The sequence below is a fragment of the Megascapheus bottae genome, chromosome 6 (genome assembly GCF_031878675.1).
Source record: "Megascapheus bottae isolate mThoBot1 chromosome 6, mThoBot2.hap1, whole genome shotgun sequence".
NCBI lineage: Eukaryota > Metazoa > Chordata > Mammalia > Rodentia > Geomyidae > Megascapheus > Megascapheus bottae.
Genome location: NC_143514.1, coordinates 70,732,835 through 70,753,471, shown reverse-complemented (window position 1 = coordinate 70,753,471; position 20,637 = coordinate 70,732,835). Strand labels below are relative to the sequence as shown.

The 20,637-nt window shown below is 42.5% G+C and overlaps 1 protein-coding gene across 4 annotated transcripts in view; it reads right to left on the bottom strand.

Moving 5' to 3' along the window:
- The window catches only part of Hnrnpr (heterogeneous nuclear ribonucleoprotein R), a 31,773-nt gene extending 19,567 nt beyond the window's left edge, over positions 1–12,206 (bottom strand). The window contains exons 1-5 of one of the 4 annotated variants that reach the window (XM_090335587.1): positions 12,101–12,206; positions 8,710–8,875; positions 6,478–6,596; positions 5,501–5,608; positions 2,948–3,061 (exon numbers count right to left, since the gene is read on the bottom strand). In XM_090335587.1, coding sequence (XP_090191713.1) covers positions 2,948–3,061; positions 5,501–5,608; positions 6,478–6,596; positions 8,710–8,866 — 498 coding nt within the window. In that variant the 5' untranslated portion in view covers positions 8,867–8,875; positions 12,101–12,206. Of the gene's footprint in view, positions 1–2,947; positions 3,062–5,500; positions 5,609–6,477; positions 6,597–8,709; positions 8,879–11,170; positions 11,628–12,100 lie in introns of those variants that run through there. The other 3 variants (XM_090335588.1, XM_090335590.1, XM_090335589.1) reach the window with 3 other exon arrangements.
- Between the last annotated feature and the right edge of the window lie 8,431 nt (positions 12,207–20,637).

Below are 20,637 nucleotides of genomic sequence, written 5' to 3'. Positions count from 1 at the left end.
GTCCTTGGACTTTCTCAAGGCTAGAGATCTACCACTTGAGCCACAGCACCCCTTCTGGCTTTTTCTATATATGTAGTACTGAAGAATCAAACCCAGGTCTTTGTGCATGCTAGGTAAGCACTCTTATCACTAGGCCAAATTCCTGGCCCTTCCTTTTGCCATTTTTTAAGGGAGTAAGAGTATAAGATGGTTAAGAAATGACTAGGACAATTGGAAGCCTGCAGTAGACTTGAGAAGCCAACTCTAATTCTTACTCTAACCTTTGGGCTATCAAAAAAAATAATAAGCCAGGTGAGGTGGCTCACGCCTGTTATCCTAGCTACTCAGGAGGCCGAAATCTGAGGACAGTGGTTTAAGGCCAGCCTAGGCACTAAAGTCCATGAGACTCTCCAATTAACCACCAGAAAACCAGAAGTGGAGCTCTGGCTCAAGGGATAGGGCAGTAGTGTTGAGATGAAGAGCTCAGGGACAACGAACCATTCCAGTTTTTATAGAGTATGTGATACCAAGGAATTGAACCTAGAGCTTTGTGTATGCTAGGCAAGTACTCTACCACTAGGATACACTCCCAGCCTATGAGTATTACTTTTGTTTATTTTTATTTTTTACTTTGTGTCAGTCGTGGGGCTTGAACTCTGGGCCTGGGCGCTGTCCCTGAGCTCTTCAGCTCAAGGCTACTTACTGCCTTAACCCTTGACACTCAGCACCATTTCTGGTTTTCTAGTGGTTAATTGGAGATACAGTCTTACAGATCTTAGTGCTTGGGTTGGCTTTGAACTAGGAGGAAGACCATAATAAGTTTTTCATGGAAAACTATGCACTTAAGCCAGGCGAGGTGGCTCAACCCTATAATCCTAGCTACTCAGGAGGCTGAGATCTGAGGATCAAGGTTCAAACCAGCCCAGGCATTAAAAAGTTGGAGAGACTCTTACCTCCAATTAATCACCAGAAAACCAGAAGTGATGCTGTAGCTCAAGGGGTAGAGTAGTATCCTTGAGATGAAGAGCTCAGGGACGATGCCCAAGCCAACAGGTAGGGTGCTAGTCTTGAGTGAAGAGCTCAGGAACAAAGCCCAGGCCCAGAATTCAAGTCCCACAATCAACACACAAAAAAAAGAGGGGGGGGCAGGAGTTTGGCCTAGTGGTAGAGTGTTTGCCTAGCATGCGATTCCTCAGTACCACATACATAGAAAAAAGCTGGACGTGGTGCTGAGGCTCAAGTGGTAGAGTTCTAGCCTTAAAAAGAGTCCAAGGACAGACAGTGCTCAGGCCCTGAGCTCAAGCCCAGGACTGGCAAAAAAAAGAAAAAGAAAAGAAAAACTATGCACTTGTTATATTTCTATGGTTACAGTGCCAGTAACTATGTCCAAGAGAGACACCAAAACAGAAAATATCTTTGCTGGTTGGATGCTCTAATTCCAACTACCCAGGAGGTAAGAGATCAAGAGGACAGAGGTACAAGGTTAGTCAAAGTAAATAAAGTTATCGAGATCCTATCTCAACAAACAGGCTGTGGTAGTACACACCTTTAATTCCAGGTACAGGAGGATTGATCCAAGGGCTGACTCTTAGCAAAAAATCTACAGCAAGAAGGACACTGGTTGTCCATGCCTGTAATCCTAACCTCACAGGAGGCTGAAATCTGAGGACCACAGTTTGAAGCCAGCCCAGGCAGTAAAGTCCTTGAGACTTTTTTTTTTTTTGCCCCGTCCTTGAGACTCTTATTTCCAATTAACCCCAGAACATTGAAGTAGCACTGTGGTTCCAAGAAGTAGAGTGCTAAACTTGAGCAGAAGAAATCAGGAACAAAGCCCTAACTTCAAACCCCACAACTGACAAAAAAACAAGCAACAATCTAAAACAAAAAAGGGCTGGGGGCACGACTCAACTGGTAGCAACTCACTGCCTAGTGTAATAAAGAAAAAAATAAAGGATTAAAACAGGTTATCTTAAAGAACAGGAATTGTTTTTCTATTCAAGTAAACACCATTTCTTTTCCTTGATTCCACACTGTTCTCTTGTGAAAGCCACCTAATCAATAATGTGCCTCATTAAGTACTGAGAGCATTTTGTTGCGGGAGAAGGCCGAGGGGAAACAAGCATAGCACAAAATTACTCACAGTAAAAACCAAAACTGGTGGGGAATATTGCTCTAGTAGAGTAACTGCCTAATAAGCACAAAGACCTGAGTTCCAATTCTAGTACTATTAAAATAAATAAGCAAGGAATGGTGGTCCTTTTTTTGTTTGTTTTTTGTTTTATTTTGGCCAGTCCTGGGCTTGAGCTCAGGGCCTGAGCACTGTCCTTGGAATTTCTCAAGGCTAGAGCTTTACCACTTGAGCCTCAGCACCACTTCTGGCCTTTTTTTTTCCTATGTAAGTAGCACCGAGGAATCAAACCTGGGTCTTTGTGCAATTCTACCACTAAGCCAAACTCCCCACCTGCTGGTACATTTTTGATCACCACAGAGGAGGAAACAGGGAATACAGTTCAAGGTCACCCTAGGGGCTGCATACCAGAAGAGGATTTCTCAAAAACCAAACCAACACACACAAAAAAAAACATGTACTGGGGCTGGGAGTTTGGCCTAGTGGCAGAGTGCTTGCCTAGCATGTACAAAGACCCAGGTTCGATTCCTCAGTACCACATACATAGAAAAAAGCCAGGAGTTTAATATTAAAAACTAAAAAGAAAAGTATTGCTGCTTATTTCCTAGTATGGAACCAAGCAGTGGTTACTACTAGTAAAATGGTTTTAGCAACCAATTCCATGAACTCTAAATTCCTTTATGAAGTGCTTGGGTTTATGTATATCTTTGCCAATGAGGTCTGTAAAATACACTTGGGTATCCTCAAAATAACAATAGTTACACTGTGAAAGGAATCATGCACTTTCCTCATCACATAGTTAATAAACAAAATGCTGGAAAGCTTTTGTTCAACACTTACCTCTGTTCCAATTCCAGGTTGTACACCAGAATAAACACTGTCTGGTGGAGGACCTCCATACTTCCTCTGTCCTGTGGTTACATCCAGAGTATAACCAGTCCTCTCAAGCAAGGCCTACAGGTAATTAATTACACACACGTTTATATTTAGTATTCATTAAGTCCATGTGTTAGTCTTTCCAATAACTTAGGTCATGTATTCTACAGCTAAATATTTTAAAAGTCAAACTCCACCCCAGTTCTTCTCATATACAGGTTAAACAGACTCACGCAAAACAAGTTTCTGAGCATACTATACTTTTCTGCTATAGAAAAAAAGGAGACAGGGGCCAGGAGTTTGGCCTAGTGGTAGAGTGCTTGCCTAGCATGCACGAAGACCCGGGTTCAATTCCTCGGTACCCCACATACATAGCAAAAGCTGGAAGTGGTGCTGAGGCTCAAGTGGTAGAGTGCTAGCCTTGAGAAAGTCCAAGGACAGTGCCCAGGCCCTGAACTCAAGCCCAGGACTGGCAAAAAAAAAAAAAAAAAAAAAAAGAAAAAAGAAAAAAAGGAGACAAGGATTAAAACTAATATACCATCTGATCTAAGCTACTATTCATACTTATGAACCTCATCTTTCACCTCCTATACTTCCATTAGACCACCTTACTTATTCTCTTTATATGACTCCATCAGTATTCTTTTTGTGGTTGTGTGCCAGTCCTAAGGCTTGAACTTAGGGTCTGGGAGCTATCACTGAGCTTCCTTTGCTCTACCACTTGAGCCACCAACTCCACTTCTGTCTTTTTCAGTAACTGGAGATAGGAGTCTTACAGACTTTCCAACCTGGTCTCACTTTGAAATGTAATCCACAGATCTCAGCCTTCTGAGTAGCTGAAATTACAGCCATGAGCCACCAGCACCTGGTAGTAAGTTATTTTTTTAACTATTAATCCATAGAATGTTCACATAAGTTAACAAATTTACAAGTCTTACAAACTGAATGATTATGCCAGACACTGGTAGTTCACACCTGTAATCCTAGCTACTCAGTAGGCTGAGAGTTAAAGATCAGGGTTCAATGCCAACCTAAGCACAAAAAGTCTGTGAGAGTTTTGTCTCCACTTAACAAGAAAGAAAAAGAAAGAAAGAAAGAGAGAGACAGAGAGAGAGAGAGAGAGAGAGAGAGAAAGAAAGAGAGAAAAGAAAAGAATATGATTATGTCATTTTACAGATAAAGAAAAAAGCAAGCAGGACTCTGGTGGCTCATGCCTGTAATCCTAGCTACTCAGGAAACTGAGATTTGAGAATTGCAATTCAAAGCCAGTCCCAGGCACAAAAAAAATCCATGAGATCCCCCCCTTTTTTTGTCATTCCTGGGGCTAGAACTCAGGGCCTGAGCATAGTCCTTGGGTTTTCTCAAGGCTAGAGTTCTACCACTTGAGCCACAGCACCGCTTCCAGATTTTTTTTTCTATATGTTAGGTACCAAGGAATCGAACCCAGATCTTCATGCATGATAGGCAAGCACTCTACCAGTAGGCCAGCCATGCTCCCACCCTCCTCCTCCCCCAGACTCTTATCTTCAATTAACCACCAGAAAACCAGAAGTGGTGCTGTGACTCAAGTGGTAAACAGTAGCCTTGAGCAGAAAGGTTCAGGAACAGTACCCAGGCCCTGAGTTCAAGCCCCAAAACTGACCAAAAAATTAGTTATATAGCAGGAACAAGTTTTATTTCCTGTTTAAAACATAAACAACACATACAGGTGAAATAAAATATAACATTTCAAATTCTAGGCTTAGGATTTAGCTAAGTAATAGGCACTAGCCTAACACATGAGACCTCAGGTTTTATTTCTTGGCACTGAAAAAAAAAGTCTAGCAATATCAAGATATTAACATCCACTTAACCAGTAATAAGTAAATACAGGAAAACACTCTACTTTTAAAAAAAATTACTTAGCTTATCTAAGTAATAACAATGATAATAGCTCAAGTTCTTGTTTTTATTTTTTTTGGGGGGGGATGGGGGTTGCCAGGCCTGGGGCTTGAACTTAGGGCCTGGGCACTGTCCCTAAGCTTCTGTTTGCTCAAGGCTAGCACTCTACCGCTTGAGCCACAGAGCCACTTTTGGCTTCCCCCCCTCCTGTTTATGTGATACTGAGCAATCAAACCTAGGGCTTCATGTATGTTAGGCAAGCACTCTACCACTAAACCACATTCCCAGCCCACAGCTCATACTATTGTTACTTCTAGGCACTATTCTGCTTTACATATTTACTTAAACCTTACAAAGCCAGGAGGTAGGAAAAATTACCACCCTCATTTTATAAAGAAAATGAAGTAAATGAAAATTCAGAAGTAAGAAAAGTAGTTCAGATAACATCTCTTTACCATGAGAAAAGAATTGAAGTGCTTGGAAAGAAAGTAAACCAAGAGATCTTTACCTGATATATCCAAGAAGCTATAATCAGAACATCAATTATCATGTCACTCATGGGCAGAACAGGATGGGGCATTAAGTCTGAATTAAGGCTTTCCACAGAACATTACAACTAGCCAAATCAAGTTTTACCTTGATTTTTGCTTCATCAGGTCCTTTTGTGGACTCTTGTACCTTGCTGCCCTGTTTCTCTCTTTGCCTGTAGGTCTTCATAACTCCACATAAAAATGCACTTTTGTTCTAAAACCAGCAAATAATTAAATAAAAAGAAATCACCAAAAATCTTTAAAAAGTTAAATACATAATCAAATTTACATTTCAGAACACCAGAACTGGACAACATTATTCATTCACTCAACAATATTGCTAAGTTATAAGGTGACAGATAGTCAGCATTATTATGGGGTAGACCTCAAAGGCTGATGTTCAGAGGAAACACAACCTTCTATTTGCTGATAGTTAGCTGAGTCTAAACTAACTTTGCTCATCGATGGCTGTAACAATTCCATCACTCAAATGTTGAAGTGGAAAAAGCCTAAAAAGCCCAAAGAAAGTGAAAGGTCTAGAGCTCAAGCCCAGTGCCAGCACAATAACATAAATTCAGAACAAGTTGAACGGGTAAAACCCTAGTAACAACTACCATCAAACTGTGGTCCTGATTTTAAGGGATTTTTGGTTTTGTTTCTTTGTTTTTATGCCTGGGCTCTTAGCTTTTTCACTCAAGGCTGTTGCTCTAACCACTTGAGACAGTTTCATTTCTGGCTTCCTAGTGCTTACTTGGAAATAAGAGTCTCACAAACTTTCCTGTCTAGGCTGGCTTCAAACCTGAGATCCTCTCGAGTAGCTAGGAATATAGGCACGAGACACCAGTGCCCAGCTTGATTTTTAAGTTTCTGCATACGAGTGGTGGGACACTTCTGAATTAAACCTGTGCTTCTGAAACTGCCAGATCTTTTTCCCTTCAATTAACTTTTTTATAAAGAGAGCTCTTCACAAACAAAAAAAAAGACCTCTTCTCCACTTGGAAAAAAAAAAAAAGTGCTGTGACTGATAGTAAAATAATTTTTGAGCACTAACTGTTCAAAAACATTTTGAAGCAATAACCTTACCTGAACATGTGATAAGTCACTCTCCTTGAATTGTTGTAGCACAGACAGAGCTCCTTCTTCATTAAATTCCCTGAGAGCATCAATTGCTCTTTCATCAAGATCGACATAAGCTACCAATCCTAAAAATTAAATTGAAAAGGGGTAGCATTATTGCAATAAAAGGGGCAAGCTAAACTTATTCAAGCCTACAAAGGATTGTTAATGTACTAACTACATTTTCATTTAACTATATGCATATATGCAGTTACACAAGTACTACGGAAAAGTCAAGTACAAACATAAAATATCTACAAACAAAAATTTTAAAAAAGGAAAAAAAAAACACAAAACTTAAAACTCCCCAAAAGCAATGCCTTAAAATGTTAAATTCTGGACTACAGATATAAGCATTCACACAACTGTTTATGTTAAATGCTAAGAATGCACTGTATTTCCCACAGACAAACCTTCAAATCATGGATTGTTACAGTTTACTATTTAAGAGGCAGGGGAGAAACAGGAAAACCAGTTTTATTTCTTTCCATCTCCAAATAGCATCTCCCTCCCTAGCACCAAAGATAAAATGAAATGCATTTATCTGAGCACCTACTTTGCTGCAATCAGAATGTGGAAAGGCATAATTTTAAACTTTTCTACAAATGCAAGTGCAGCTTGGATAATCAATTCTGAAGTCATATTTTAAGGCACTCTGTTCTTCAACAAGCTTAGACTCAAAAGAAGTTGTGATATTCACAACTGTTAATAATTACCATCTTTCAAATGGCAACAAGAACTATATGGACTCGCAACTAAACTACACAGGAAATATGTGCACTGAATTTTATATATGTAGTATATTTAACTGCACACAGAACATCTCTAACTTAAAACTTAATTTTATTAAATTTGTGTTATATTCATCTCTCCACAAAAGAAATTTATTTCAGAACTGATACAATGAAAAATGAAAATATTTGACAGATTAAAACCCCCAAATCCTTTGATTCCAGTTTGGTAAAGCCAAAAAGAACATACAGTAACTTTTAAGAAAATGGAATGCCACTGGCAAAGTTACTTTGTTAAAAAAAAAATATTATTACCATTTGTTTTAGAGGCTCAAAGTGAGCATGCATAAGTAAATTGGAGTTTCCTTACTTGAACATTCCGTATTACCACCTAAAAGCCACAATTCAGGACAATCATCATCAATCCATTTGTTCAATCAAGTCCTACATCCAAATCATCAGCCTCTTAGCAATAACAAAACACTCTACAGGAGAGCATCTCCCAGCAGATAGATCACTGCCAATTCTCTATGGCAGAATGTCACAGAAAGTTCCTGAGGACTGATTTTTCAGATGGGAGTCATTTTTTAAGTCATTTTAGTGCCTAAAATTATCCTTAGCTGCCCAGATTTACAGTATTTTTAAGTACAAAAAAAAAAAAGAGCAGCTATTTGCTTAAGACACATTTCTGAGTAAGACAATTTTCACCCTTCTCTCTTCCCCAAATCTGGACAGTCACACAGAACACACAGCTCAAGAAAAGTTTCCATCTACGGCCCCAAAGGAGGAGGCTACATTTATTTATGAACAACACTCCCTAAGGGTAAATATTTCTCTTCTCTGTAAAACTTCAAACCACTTACAACCAACCATAGTAAGATGTTCAAATGTACTTAACCTCTTAACCATGGGACTTTTGGATTTAAAAATTAATAATAACTGTTACAAACCAAACACTTTCCAAATTACTGAGAGATATGGATTTCTGTCTGTTAGAAACAGGCCACAAACTCTCAGAGTCTGACACAGTATCATTTCAGACAATACGGACTAGCTACTCCTCTTAGTATGCCACCTAGTCAGACCTAACTGATTTTACAATCACTCTTAAGAAGCTATAAGTAGAAAAGTAAAAAGCAAAATGATGACTGATTTAGAGTAAGAAAAAAATATAAAATTTGGTATGCTGAAACATACATTTTAACTGGTAGTAAATCTAAGACAAATTGATGTACCATTCTGAAACAACTATGACAGCATATTCAACTGAGAAGGCTTCAAAATAATGAAACAGGAATATCAAAGTCAAACCCAATATGCCCTCAGTAAAGGGAAAGTAACAAATATCAGCTCTACACAGATCAGAAACAGTAAGCATTATTTAACCTTAAAAAAAAAAATCTATAAAATTCAAAGTGGTTTGCCCTCACTTTCATAACCAGTCAGAAACAAGAAATGCATATTATACCTGTCTGAAATATTTCATCAAGTCTTTCTGCCACCTTCTGTGGGAGGCCTGCCTCTATCAGTGTCTTGTAGTGTTCTGTGTGAGTTACACTGGAAGTATCCATTGGTTCTTCCTCTTCTTTTAACTGTACCGCATTACCATTCACCTGATTAGCCATTTTATTATGCTGCTGGAAAAAATTCAGGAGCTATATTACATTAAGCCAGAAATAACTAGTTTGTAGGACAATGCATGATTTATCTAAACTAATTTGTACACATGCTGCTAATAACCACTATCCAAAATTATAATTTATGCCTTCTGTGATATATCTGAACTAAATTTGCAATAAAAATCTTGTGAAACTAAATGTACATGGAAGTAATCGATTATTAAAGAACTTCATGTACACATACTTAAATAAAGGCTTGAATTTACTGAAGGTAGACAATGCTGATCAATGGGAACAGCTATTGTTTCCTGGTGAGCAGATCAACAAATCACCTCAGAACCCTAAAAAGCCTCTCATGTCTCAATTCTTAACAGTTTTTGAAAGTTTGGTTTAAAAACAGAATGCCCACAGATCACTTAATCAGTTTTTAAGGACTTTCAAATTTGCCTAACTGCTTCAAATGCAACATCAGTGTGAAATCCCTGCTGAGTCTAGTTCAACATACTTGCTATGGCTTGGGTTTTCTCCACCTCACTTAACCAACAACACAAAACACAACTTTCACATTAATTTTTGCTCTAAGATTAATTTGCTATTCCCACTCACAGATTTAAAAGAAAAAATGACCAAGTTTTAAAGCAAAATAATTGTTTCAAGCCCACACAAAAACAGTGAGCTACAGTTGAGATTGCTTCTTTAAAAACTCACAGGTACATGTTGAATTTTTCTTATCAGTGAAATAAAGATGCAAAAACTTAAATGGACAACTAACTTCTTTGAAATAATTTCAACAAACACTAACTAATTAGGGTAAACTTCGGATTTCTCAGATTAAGCTACCAAAAATTATTTTGTATGTTCAGCCTGCATGTTAATGCTCAAAATGGACCAACTCCCCTGAGAATAAATAATAAAACCAAACAAGGCCAGTCTTTAATACTACCTCAAAAACCGGGGAATAAAGGTGTATTGATCTGTGCTAAAATTACAATGTGATGAAGCTAACAGGCAGCAGAATAGACATTGAAGCACAAACGGAAATAAAGAAATGAAGATCCATCTTCATTAAGAAAATCAAGAAAGATACCTAATCAGCTACAAGTCTCCTAAAAAGCACTAATCCAATCCAAGAATCCACACTTCCAGATTGCTTATCAAACACTGTGCAAATGACCACATGCAATTTTCCAGCTTAAAGGAAACTTTTCATTTGAAACTCTACTGGTGTTTAGTTAAAGTTAATGGAAGGACGAAGACCAAAAGAGGTAACAGAGTAGGAAGAATAGAAAATGTAAAAAGTGTTACTATGCAAATGAGATAAACAATAGCCTGATTTCTCAACTTGAAGACTTGATAATTCTCCGATGTCAATATGAACACAGACTGTTTAAACTCTGAGTGGATAAATGTTTAAGACAAGCCTCAAGTTGTTGATGAAACAGCAAAACAGAAAACATTCCCAATTGGCACAGTTCTGATCAAGAAAGTATTATCGGGTAAGATGACTAGATTTATTGATCAATCCAACTTAAGTTCTATAAAGATGCATCCAAACATTGAAAATCTCTGTGAACACAACAGTTGTTTTCTGGGTCCTCCCACTCCCAAATACTATAAGGCCACCAGAACTCAAGTTCTCAGTCACAAGACCCTTAACGCACTACACCTGCAAACACTACTAGTTACAAAAGAAAAAAAAAAGTAAATTAACGGAAAAACTCAATGAACATCTGTTAAGGTTCTTTTTAAAGTACGAATAAAGCAAAAAGACAAGTGTGTATTAAGCACAAGATAGAAATAATTATGACTATCAATTCATGGCAAAAGTTCTACAAGTTGATATTGAAATTGTTACTTGTTTTACCAGAAGTCTGTAAACTTTAGTGAATTTTTTAAAAAGTAGATTCCACAAAATAAACCTTCAGATCAAGAGGGCAAACAATTCTCCCTTCAAGCCGAATACAAAGTGTCCTTTAAAAGACTTTTTAATGTCATATGAGACCATTTAAAACTCATGTCAATTCAACACAATGCCACACAGCCAAACCATATTTCTGGATGCAGCAAATATACTAAGGTGACGGAATCATCTGATTTGAACAGGTTTGGAGGGGTTTTTTTGTTGTTTTTTTTGGTTTGTTTTTTTTTTTTTTTGCAAAAAGTAGACATTTAAATGAGATTTTAAAAGTTGCTGGGAGACATGAGAAGTCAGTAGACTAGCTCCCTCCCTGACTTTTTCAGAACATCTCTGCGCCAAAGCTTCACGTTTAAGAGACGGGCTTTAAAAGAACCAAAGAAATGCAAACTAACGGTTATCTCACGGCCCAGTTCGAGTGTCAAGCCCTGTCGTCTACCACAGATTCAGGAGACATCGACTCGGCCTCTTGAGGACAGCAAAAAAATCTCGACACAGGTAAGGCGAAAGGATCCAACCTTTCAAGAACCCCTGGTCTTCCGCTGTTTAAACTCTGCCGACACGGTTCTAAAGTGCCGTGTGAAGAAAAAAAGGAATCGGTTTGTTTTTTCCTTTTCTTTTCCAATCTGAAGCGCCATTGACAAAAAATCTCAGAAATGCTCTCTCGGGCGCCGCTGGAAGCCTAAGTGTCGCGGCCTCTTTTAGTCATTTTTTCCTTCAAATCTAGGCTCGAAGCATGCAGCATGGGGGAAGGGAGGGCGGCTGGCTTCCCACCCACGGCAGCCCCCTCGGCTTCGGCTCCCACAAAAGTTTGCTCCCGGCTCAGGTAACCCTGGGGTGGGCACCCCGCCCTCTGCCCACCCCACCCCCTCGGGCCCGACCCCGGTGGTCAACACACCACCCCACCTGCCGCCGAGCCGAACGGGGTGGCCGCGCCGGGCGGCCCCGGCCCGGAGGCGGCCACACAGGGGTCGGGGGCCGCCGCGGGCCCCTCGGCCCAGAAGAACGGGGCGGGCGGAGGCGGGAAAAGCACGGCCGGCCCGGCAAGGCCGCGCGGAGAGGGCCCCGACAGGCGGGACCCGGGCACCGGGGCTGCAGGGGTGGAGAGGACGAGCTAGGGCGAAGGGGAGCGGCGGCGAGGCGAGGCCGACAGCTGCGCGGCCGGACGAGGCCGAAGCCGCCCCCGGCCCATCCCCGCCCCCACCCCCGGGCCTCGGAGCGAAGACCAAACTGGGGGGGAACAAGGCGCCAAAGCGTGAGCCGGGCCGAGTCGGGTCGGATTGGGGCTCCCGGCCCCTCCCCCCATGGACCGGCGCGAGACTCACCAGGGCAGAGCTGGGGCCGGCGGCCTGGCCCGTGAGAATCAGCGCGAGGCGCTTTGAAAACGACTAGAAATGGCGCGCGCGCCACCCCCTCCCCCCCTCATGCACCGAGACGCGATCCCGGCAGCACGCGGGGTTTCCCGGAACTGCTTCCAGGGACTCCGAGCTACGGAGCAATCACCTCGCGAGGCATCCTGACAGGCAGCTCAGACAACCAATAGTCGTGAGGCAAAGCCGCCCACACCGGTCGCCCAGAGAACCAATCGGTGCAGTCATCGGCTGAGCCAATGAGGTTACTCAGCGCTACTGGCTGGGGCGCCTCCGGGGCGGGGGCAGGCACACAAAGGGGTCTGTGGTGGGAGACCCTAGGAGAGGCGAGGCTGCCGGACACAGTTCGCTGGGTGGCCGAGGCTCCTCCTTCCTCGTCTGCCGCGGACGGCGAAGCCACAAATGTAAGCCTGGAGCCGCGTGGCCGCCTCGCGAGCCCCGCCCCCTCGGGTCCGCTTCGGCCGGACTCAGCCACGGCGCTCGGGCCGGGCGCTGGGGCCGCTTTCAACCCCAGCCTCTCTCGCGCCGGCCGGCTGGCAGTCACCCGAGACACGCCCATCGCCACGCGGAGCGTTCCCTGCCCGGATCATCCTTTTGGCCTCTATATTTGAATGCGATTTAAGGTTGATTTGACCTGTCATTTTGCTGGAGAATTTTTTTTTAATAGAAAATCATTCCTTGTAACGACCGTAAAACTGCCTCTTTCCTTGTGGCTCCTTTCCACACGTCAAGGTCTGTGGGGGAAATCGCTAAAGTGGACATGACTCGAGCCCTGTGTGGCACAGATGACAGAGCAGGGACCTTCCCCGGATTTGGAGCAGATTGACATTGATAAAGATACACTGTAGAAGCGAAAGATGATGCTAGATGGAGAACTGGTTTCATTCCCAACGGAGACTAATTCTTGCTATTCCTAACCATACTCTCATCCTTCACTCCTATTGTCCTCGCACAGAACACTGCCACACACACACTCACTCACTCAGTTCTGTTGAGGGAGCCCTGTCCATCCTTTCCACCCAATCCCTACCTCTTAGGGAATGGAGGAGGTCAAGTGATCAAGTGATCTCATCATCAGTTTCTCTGGAGCTACAGACCAGAATTTATTTATTGTTGACCTCCAGGTACAATTTGAATGTGCCTCACCCCACCCCAAATGGAAACGTACATCTCCAAAGCAGAAGTGTTAGAAGGTGAGGCCTAATGGGAGGAGTTCAGATCACTACATGCCATCCTCATAATGTATTAATGTTGGTTACTAAAGGGCTCCAGGCAGTGAGTTTGATCTCTCGCTCTCTCTGGCTTTCTCTGACTCCTTTGCCCTACACCGTGGAATGACTCAAGGAGGCTCAATAGAGTGCATCCCTCAGTATTAGACTTGACAGCCTCCATAATGTAAGAAGTAAATCTGTTCCCAGGTGCCAGTTGCTCAAGCCTGTAATCTTAGGGACTCAGGAGGCTGGGATCTGAGGATGAGGTTCAAAGCCAGTCCTCCCAGGAAACTTTTATCTGGAATTAACCAGCAAAAAGATGAAGTGGAGTTATAGCTCAAGTGGTAGTATATTAGTCTTGAACGTAAAAGAACGAGGGCCAGGAGTGTGGCCTGGTGGTAGAATGCTTGCCTAGCACACATAAAGCCCTCAGTTTGATTCCTTGGTACCACATACACAGAAAAAGCTAGAAGTAGTACTATGGGCCAAGTGATAGAGGGCAGGTCTTGAGAAATCTCAAGGACAATGCCTAGGCCCTGAGTTCAAGCCCAAGACTGGCATGCACACACACATCCCCTAGGGCCAGGAGTTTAGCCTAGTGGTAGAGTGCTTGCCTAGCATGCATGAAGACCCAGATTCGATTCCTTGGTATCACATACATAGAAAAATCCAAAAGTGGTGTGGTGGCTCAAGGGGTAAAATCTAGCCTTGAGAAAGTCCAAGGACAGTGCTCAGGCCCTGAGTTCAATCCCCAGGACTGGCAAAAAAAAAAAAAGAAAAATCCATAGTAACTGTAATGTGCCATGAAAAAGCTTGGTTTAGATTGAAGACAAAGTGAAGGGAGTCAAACATTCTGAGGTTTTTGCTCTATATTTACAATGGGAAAACATGCTAAGTTTCAGCTGGACACTAGAAAGAATAAACATGCTACTTTTTCCCCCATCCAAGTTAAAGGACCCATGAATTCCACTTTTACTCCTTTTTGAATCTAATGAGTATAGGATAAGAACCCTGTGCTAAATCCTGTAACATGACAATTCTACAGCACTGGTGGCTCACATCTGTAACCCTAGCTACTCAGAAGCTAAGATCTGAGGATCACAGTTTAAAATCAGCCTGAGTAGGAAAGTCTGTGAGACCCCAAGCTCCAATTAACCACCAGAAAACTGGAAGTGGAGCTGTGGTAGTGTACTAACCTTGAGCAAAAAATGCTCAGAAGGGGCCGGGAGTTTGGCCTAGTGGTTAAAGTGCTTGCCTACCATGCACGAAGACCCAGGTTCGATTCCTCGGTACCACATACATAGAAAAAAGCCAGAAGTGGTGCTGAGGCTCAAGTGGTAGAGCTCTAGCCTTGAGAAAGTCCAAGGACAGTGCTCAGGCCCTGAGCTCAAGCCCAGGACTGGCAAAAAAAAAAATAAAAAAAAATGCTCAGAAGCAGTGCCAGGCCCCAAGTTCAAGCCCCATGACCATGACCACCAAAATATTCATCATTCTTTTTTTGCGGGGGGAGGGGTCCGTGATGAGGCTTGAACTATTGGCCTACTGTCCCTGAGCTCTTCAGTTCAAGGCTAGCACTCTACCACTTGAGCCACAGTACCAGTTCTGATTTTCTGGTGGTCAATTGGAGAAAGAGTCTCACAGGTTCATTCCCAGGCTAGCTTTGAACCGCAATCCTCAAATATCAGCCTCTTGAGTAGCTAGGATTACAGGCATGAGCCACTGGTGCCAGGCTAGCAATAAAACATTCTATCACTTAATACTTTTCTAGTATATTTTTTCCATTGATTTATTTATTTGTGTTAGTACTGTAATAGCTGGCAGACTTAGCTGCCAAATTGTTTTTTATGTAATAATGCTTAACCTGCTCCACTACCTGTGAGTGGTTATAACTACCTGTGTGTGGTTTCATCCTTGTGGTTATTATTTGTGTGTGTGTATGTGTGTGTGAGTCATGGGGCTTGAACTCGGCCTGGGCGCTGTCCCTGAGCTCTTCAGCTCAAGGATATTGCCCCATCCTAGAGCCTCAGCCCCACCTCCTGTTTTCTAGAGGTTAATTAGAGATGAGAGTCTCAGGTCCTTTTGTGCCAGGGCTGGCTTTGAACCTTGATCCTCTTATCTCAGCCTCCTGAGTAGCTAGGATTACACACATGAGCAACTGCACCTAGCTCATTCTTCAGGTTCTTGACTACAGGCATCATAAAGTGACATTGTAAGGTGACTACCACCTGTATGTGGTATCTACCATTAAAAGCTCATCCCCACTGAAAGTCAGGGCTGCTCTCTATCAGCCTAAAGATGGAGAGTAGCTGAGTCCTAGCTCAGTTCACTGAGTGCTGGTGACTATTGCTGGGGGGGGTTCCCCCCCCAAAATGGGGGGATATTACAAATACAAGGGCTTGAACTCAGGGCCTTGTACATTTGCTTAGTTCTTTTTCCTCAAGAGCCAACACTCCATTTCCTGCTTTTTGCTGGTTAATTAGCAATATAGTCTCATGGACTTTTTTTTTTCTGTCGGTCACGGGACTTGAATTTTGAGCCTGGGCATTGTCCCTGAGCTCTTCAGCTAAAGGCTACTACCCTACTAGACATAGTGTCACTTCCAGTTTTCTAGTGGTTAATTGGAGATAAGAGTCTCACAGCCTTTGGTGCCTCGGCTGGCTTTGAACCGTGATCCTCAGATCTCAGCCCACTGAGTAGCTAGGATTACAGGGGTGAGCCACTACCCCTGGCCTTATTGACTCTTTCTACTGGAGCTGGCTTCAAACTTTGATCTTCAGATCTCAGCTTCCTGAGTAGCTAGGAATACAGGCATGTGCCCCTGATACCTGGCTTGGAATAATATTTCTATAGTCATATACCACCTTCTCAGACCATATATCTTGATTTTTTTTTGCCAGTCTTAGGCCTTCAGCTCAGGGCCTGAACACTCTCCTTGGACTTTCTCAAAGCTAGAACTCTACCACTTGAGCCACAGCACCACTTTTGGGTTTTTTCTATGTATGTGGTACTGAGGAATCAAACCCGGGTCTTCATATATGCTAGGCAAGCACTCTATCACCAGGCCAAACTCCTGGCCCATATCTTGATTTTTTTTAATGTATGGTCATAAAAAAATCCATATTTTCATATGAATTGTTCTGTATTCATTGCATGCCTTCTATATACAAATCATTGTTAAGAGAGAATGAAATAAATAAAACATGAGCCATATCTTCTAAGAGCTTACATTTTAGTTGACAAGCTAGGACAAATACAAATATAAAAATGGGCTCATAGATGGATCCAGCATTAGGCAAGTGCTTTCCCACCTGAGTCATGCCACAGTCCATACCTTCTCCTTTAAAATTAGGTAACTGAGCAGCAAAGCCCTTTTACAGTCCTTTCTTATCAAAATCCAAATCTGTGGTTTGAGCTGGTATGTCAGTGAATATGCTTTTTTGTTTGTTGGAATAATTGGGAAGCACAAGACAATTCAACTAGAAACTACGATATTTACTACTTACAACTGAATAAGAGAATGTTTTAAATTATCAAACCCATATAGACCATATTGGATCCTTTTTTTTTCTTTTTTAACAGTACTGGAGCTTGAACTCAGAGCCTGGGCACTGTTCTTAAGATTTCTCCAGGCTAGGGTTCTACAACTTGAGCCACAGCACTACTTCTGGCTTTTTCTGTGTATGTGGTACCAAGGAATCAAACCCAGGGCTTTATGCATGCTAAGCAAGCACTCTACCACTAGACCACACTCCCCCCCCCCCAATCTTAAGGACCCTTAAGATTGATCCTTGTCTTGTTTGCTTCTTTCATGATGCCAAAACCATTTAGTGTTGGGCTAGGATGTGTTTCCTGGGTTCAATCCCTGGTACCAAAAGAAAAGACAGAAGATTTTGTCTGTTTCTCAGACTCCAAACATTATGTCAAGTCCACATCTTCAAAATGGCTGCAGGTATCTTCTCAAAACAAAATTTCAAAACAATAACAAGTATTAAGATACAACTCATCTATAATAAAGTTCAAATTGTAAAAAAGTTTCTTCTCCCTTTTGCAAAAGAGAAAGATATGGCTGACGTCACAATTACCATTGGAACTCTGTTGTAACTCTACCTTTCTATCTATTTTTATTGTACTGATATGGAGGCTTGAACTCAGAGCCTGGGCACAATCATTTAGGGTTGTTTTTTTTGTTTGTTTTTTTGTCTGTCATGGGATTTGAATTCTGGGCCTGGGCCTTGTCCTTTAGCTCTTCAGCTCAAGGCTATCACCCTACCCCTTCAGCCACAGCAACACTTCCAGTCTTCTTGTGATTGTTGGAGATAAGACTCTCACAGACTTTAGTGCCTGGGTTGGCTTTGAACCATGATCCTCAGATATCAGCCTCCTGAGTAGCTAGGATTACAGGCGTGAGCTACCACACCTAGCTTTCACTCCATTTTTTTAAATTTTTTTCAGCCCTGGGGCTTGAACTCAGGGCTTGGACACTCTTTTTGCTCAAGGCTAGTGCTCTGCCACTTAGCCACAGTACCACATCTGGCTTTTTCTGTGTTTATGGTATGCTCCTGTGCTAGGCAAGCACTCTACCACTAAGCTACACTCCTGGCCCTCTCTTAATTTTTATCCTCAAGGCTGGTTGTCTGTCACTTGAATTACAGCTCCACTTCTGGATTTTTTGGCTATTAATTGGAGTTAATGAGTCTCATAGATGATCTCATAGGCTTTCCCACTGGAGCTGGCTTCAGATCCTCACATCTCAGCATGAGCCACCAACACCCCCAATGGATTTTTGTTAACTAAATTAACTTGTGGTCTTTATCCCTAAATTCTGCCTCTATTAAGAGCATACTCTGTAATAAATTAAGTGCTCACTTCAGAAACTTAGATTTCATAGGTTCTACTCTATCGTGAGTGGTGTATGTAGAGTAGAACCCATGAAATAATGTTTGGAACCAAGGCTGAAGTAAAAGTCCAACTGAAGGCCTGCCTACTCCTTTACCTATTCATCAGCGCTGTTCCCAGGGCTTTTGCTTGTATGAGTGGCAGTCTCACTGCAGGGCCAAGCTCTGTCCATCTATTCAAGCCTTCTGGGTATGCACAAGTAGGTTGATCTGCCCTCAAGAGAATAAACAAGGAAACAAAACTTGAAAGTGGGCTGTTTGTTTGGGTGAAGAAGGTTCTAGACACCTGAGTTTTGTGATCTTAGAGAAAGTGAGCTCCCCAAGGGCTTGTGCCTTTGGCCCCAGGGGAAAGGAGGAACTGGAACAGGGCCAAACTAGGGCCTTCAGAAGAATAGGGCCAAGAAGGCAGCTCGATTGATCTGGTCTAATGGCAGTATTGACTAAGTAAACCAAACACTCATAAAGGTAAATATACCTAACTGAAGTCCCTCCCTTGTCTAAAACCATAAGATTGAAATTCTATGCCTTAAGAGCTACCAATGTGGGCCAGGAGTGTGGCATAGTGGTAGTGCTTGCTTAGCATGCATAAAGCCCTGGGTTTGATTCCTTGGTACCACATATACAGAAAAAGCCATAAGTAGTGCAGTGGCTCAAGTGGTAGAGCCCCATCCTTGAGAAAGCTCAAGGACAATGCTCAGGCCCTGAGTTCAAGCCCCCCAGGACTGATTAAAAAAAAAGAAGCTGAGAGCTGGTGGCTCACACCTGTAATCTAGCTACTCAGGAAGCTGAGATCTGAGCACCTTGGTTCAAAGCCATCCTGGGCACAGAAGTCTATCAGAGTCTTATCTCCAATTAACTAGAAGTGACGTTGTGGCTCAAGTGGTAGAGCTCTAGTCTTGAACTGAAGAATTCAGGGACAGTACGCAGACCCAGAGTTCAAGCCCCACAACCAACAACAACAACAAAAAAAGCAAAGCTACCAATGTGAAGATTTAGAAATACAAATCTAGGACATAAATTCTATCAGAGTGGGTGCTTGCCTAGCATGGAGGAAACCCTGGGTTCGATTGCTTGGTACCACATAAACATAAAAAGCCAGAAATTGCACTGTGGCTTAAGTGGCAGAGTGCTAGCCTTGAGCAAAATGTGTCCAAGGGCATGCCTAGGCCCTGAGTTCAAGTCCTAGAACGGGCAAAAAAAAAAAATCCTATCAGATCAGGTGTGGTGGCACATCCTGTAATCTCAGCACTTGTGAGGATGCGGTAGGATGATCCTGGGCTTGAGGCCACTGTAGGTTATGTAAAGAGACCTTGCCTCAATAATGAACATAAGTACCTCAATAATGAGCAAGGCACGGGCATTTCCTCAAGGTCACAAAGTTTAATAAAGGAGACAAAAAAAAAAAAGAGGTAATTACAAAATGAGGATGAAGTAGTTTGGGATACATCCAGAAGGAAAAGAAAAAAGAAAAACAAAACAAAAGGAAGGGGCCAAGAGTTTGGCCTGGTGGTAGAGTGCTTGCCTAACATGAACAAAGACCCAGGTTCTATTCCTCAGTACCACATACATAGAAAAAACCCAGAAGCGGTTCTGTGGCTCAAGTGGCAAAGTGCTAGCCTTGAGGAAAAAGCCCAAGGACAGTGCGTTCAGGCCCTGAGTTCAAGCCCCAGGACTGGCAAAAGAAAAAAAAAAGGAATACCTACTAAATCTAGGAAACATCAAGTCAGAAAAGATTTGCTTGAACGAGCCAGGTTGGGAAGCTGATGGGTGAGTCAGAACTGATTGAAAGGAGATGTACAGAGATTCAGCTGGAGTACTTCAAGTGCTAGCAAAGTGGGGGGGACCCAGACGTAGGGGTCAGATTGTGAATAACCTCATATGTGACACTGAGGAAGCATCTCTGCTGCAAGCAGTGGGAAGCACAGAGGGTTTTGTTTGTAGTGCTAGGCACAGAACCTAGAGCCTGGTAAATGCTAGGAAGTACATACCCCTAAGCTATGACTACAGCTCATCAGGGCCTAGGGACTGTCCCTTAGCTTTTCCACTCAAGGCTGGCACTCTACCGCTTGAGCCACAGCTCCACTCCTGATTTTCTGATGGTTAATGGAAGATGAGTCTCACAAATTATTGCATTATTGCCCCCAGGTTACTTCAAATAGTGATCCTGAGACCTCAGCCTCCTGCGTTGCTAGGCTTACAGGTGTGACACACGCCCCACTCCCTTCTCTCTTTCCTCCAATACCCCCATTCCCAGTGACTAGCTATGTAGCATCAAACAGGCTTTGAACTCCTAACATCCTGTCCTATCCTAGCATTTGCCTCCATGCCTTCTTCTACAGTTAAGTCTTTGATAAGCAGGGTCCCTATGCTACTCTTCTATGGTAGG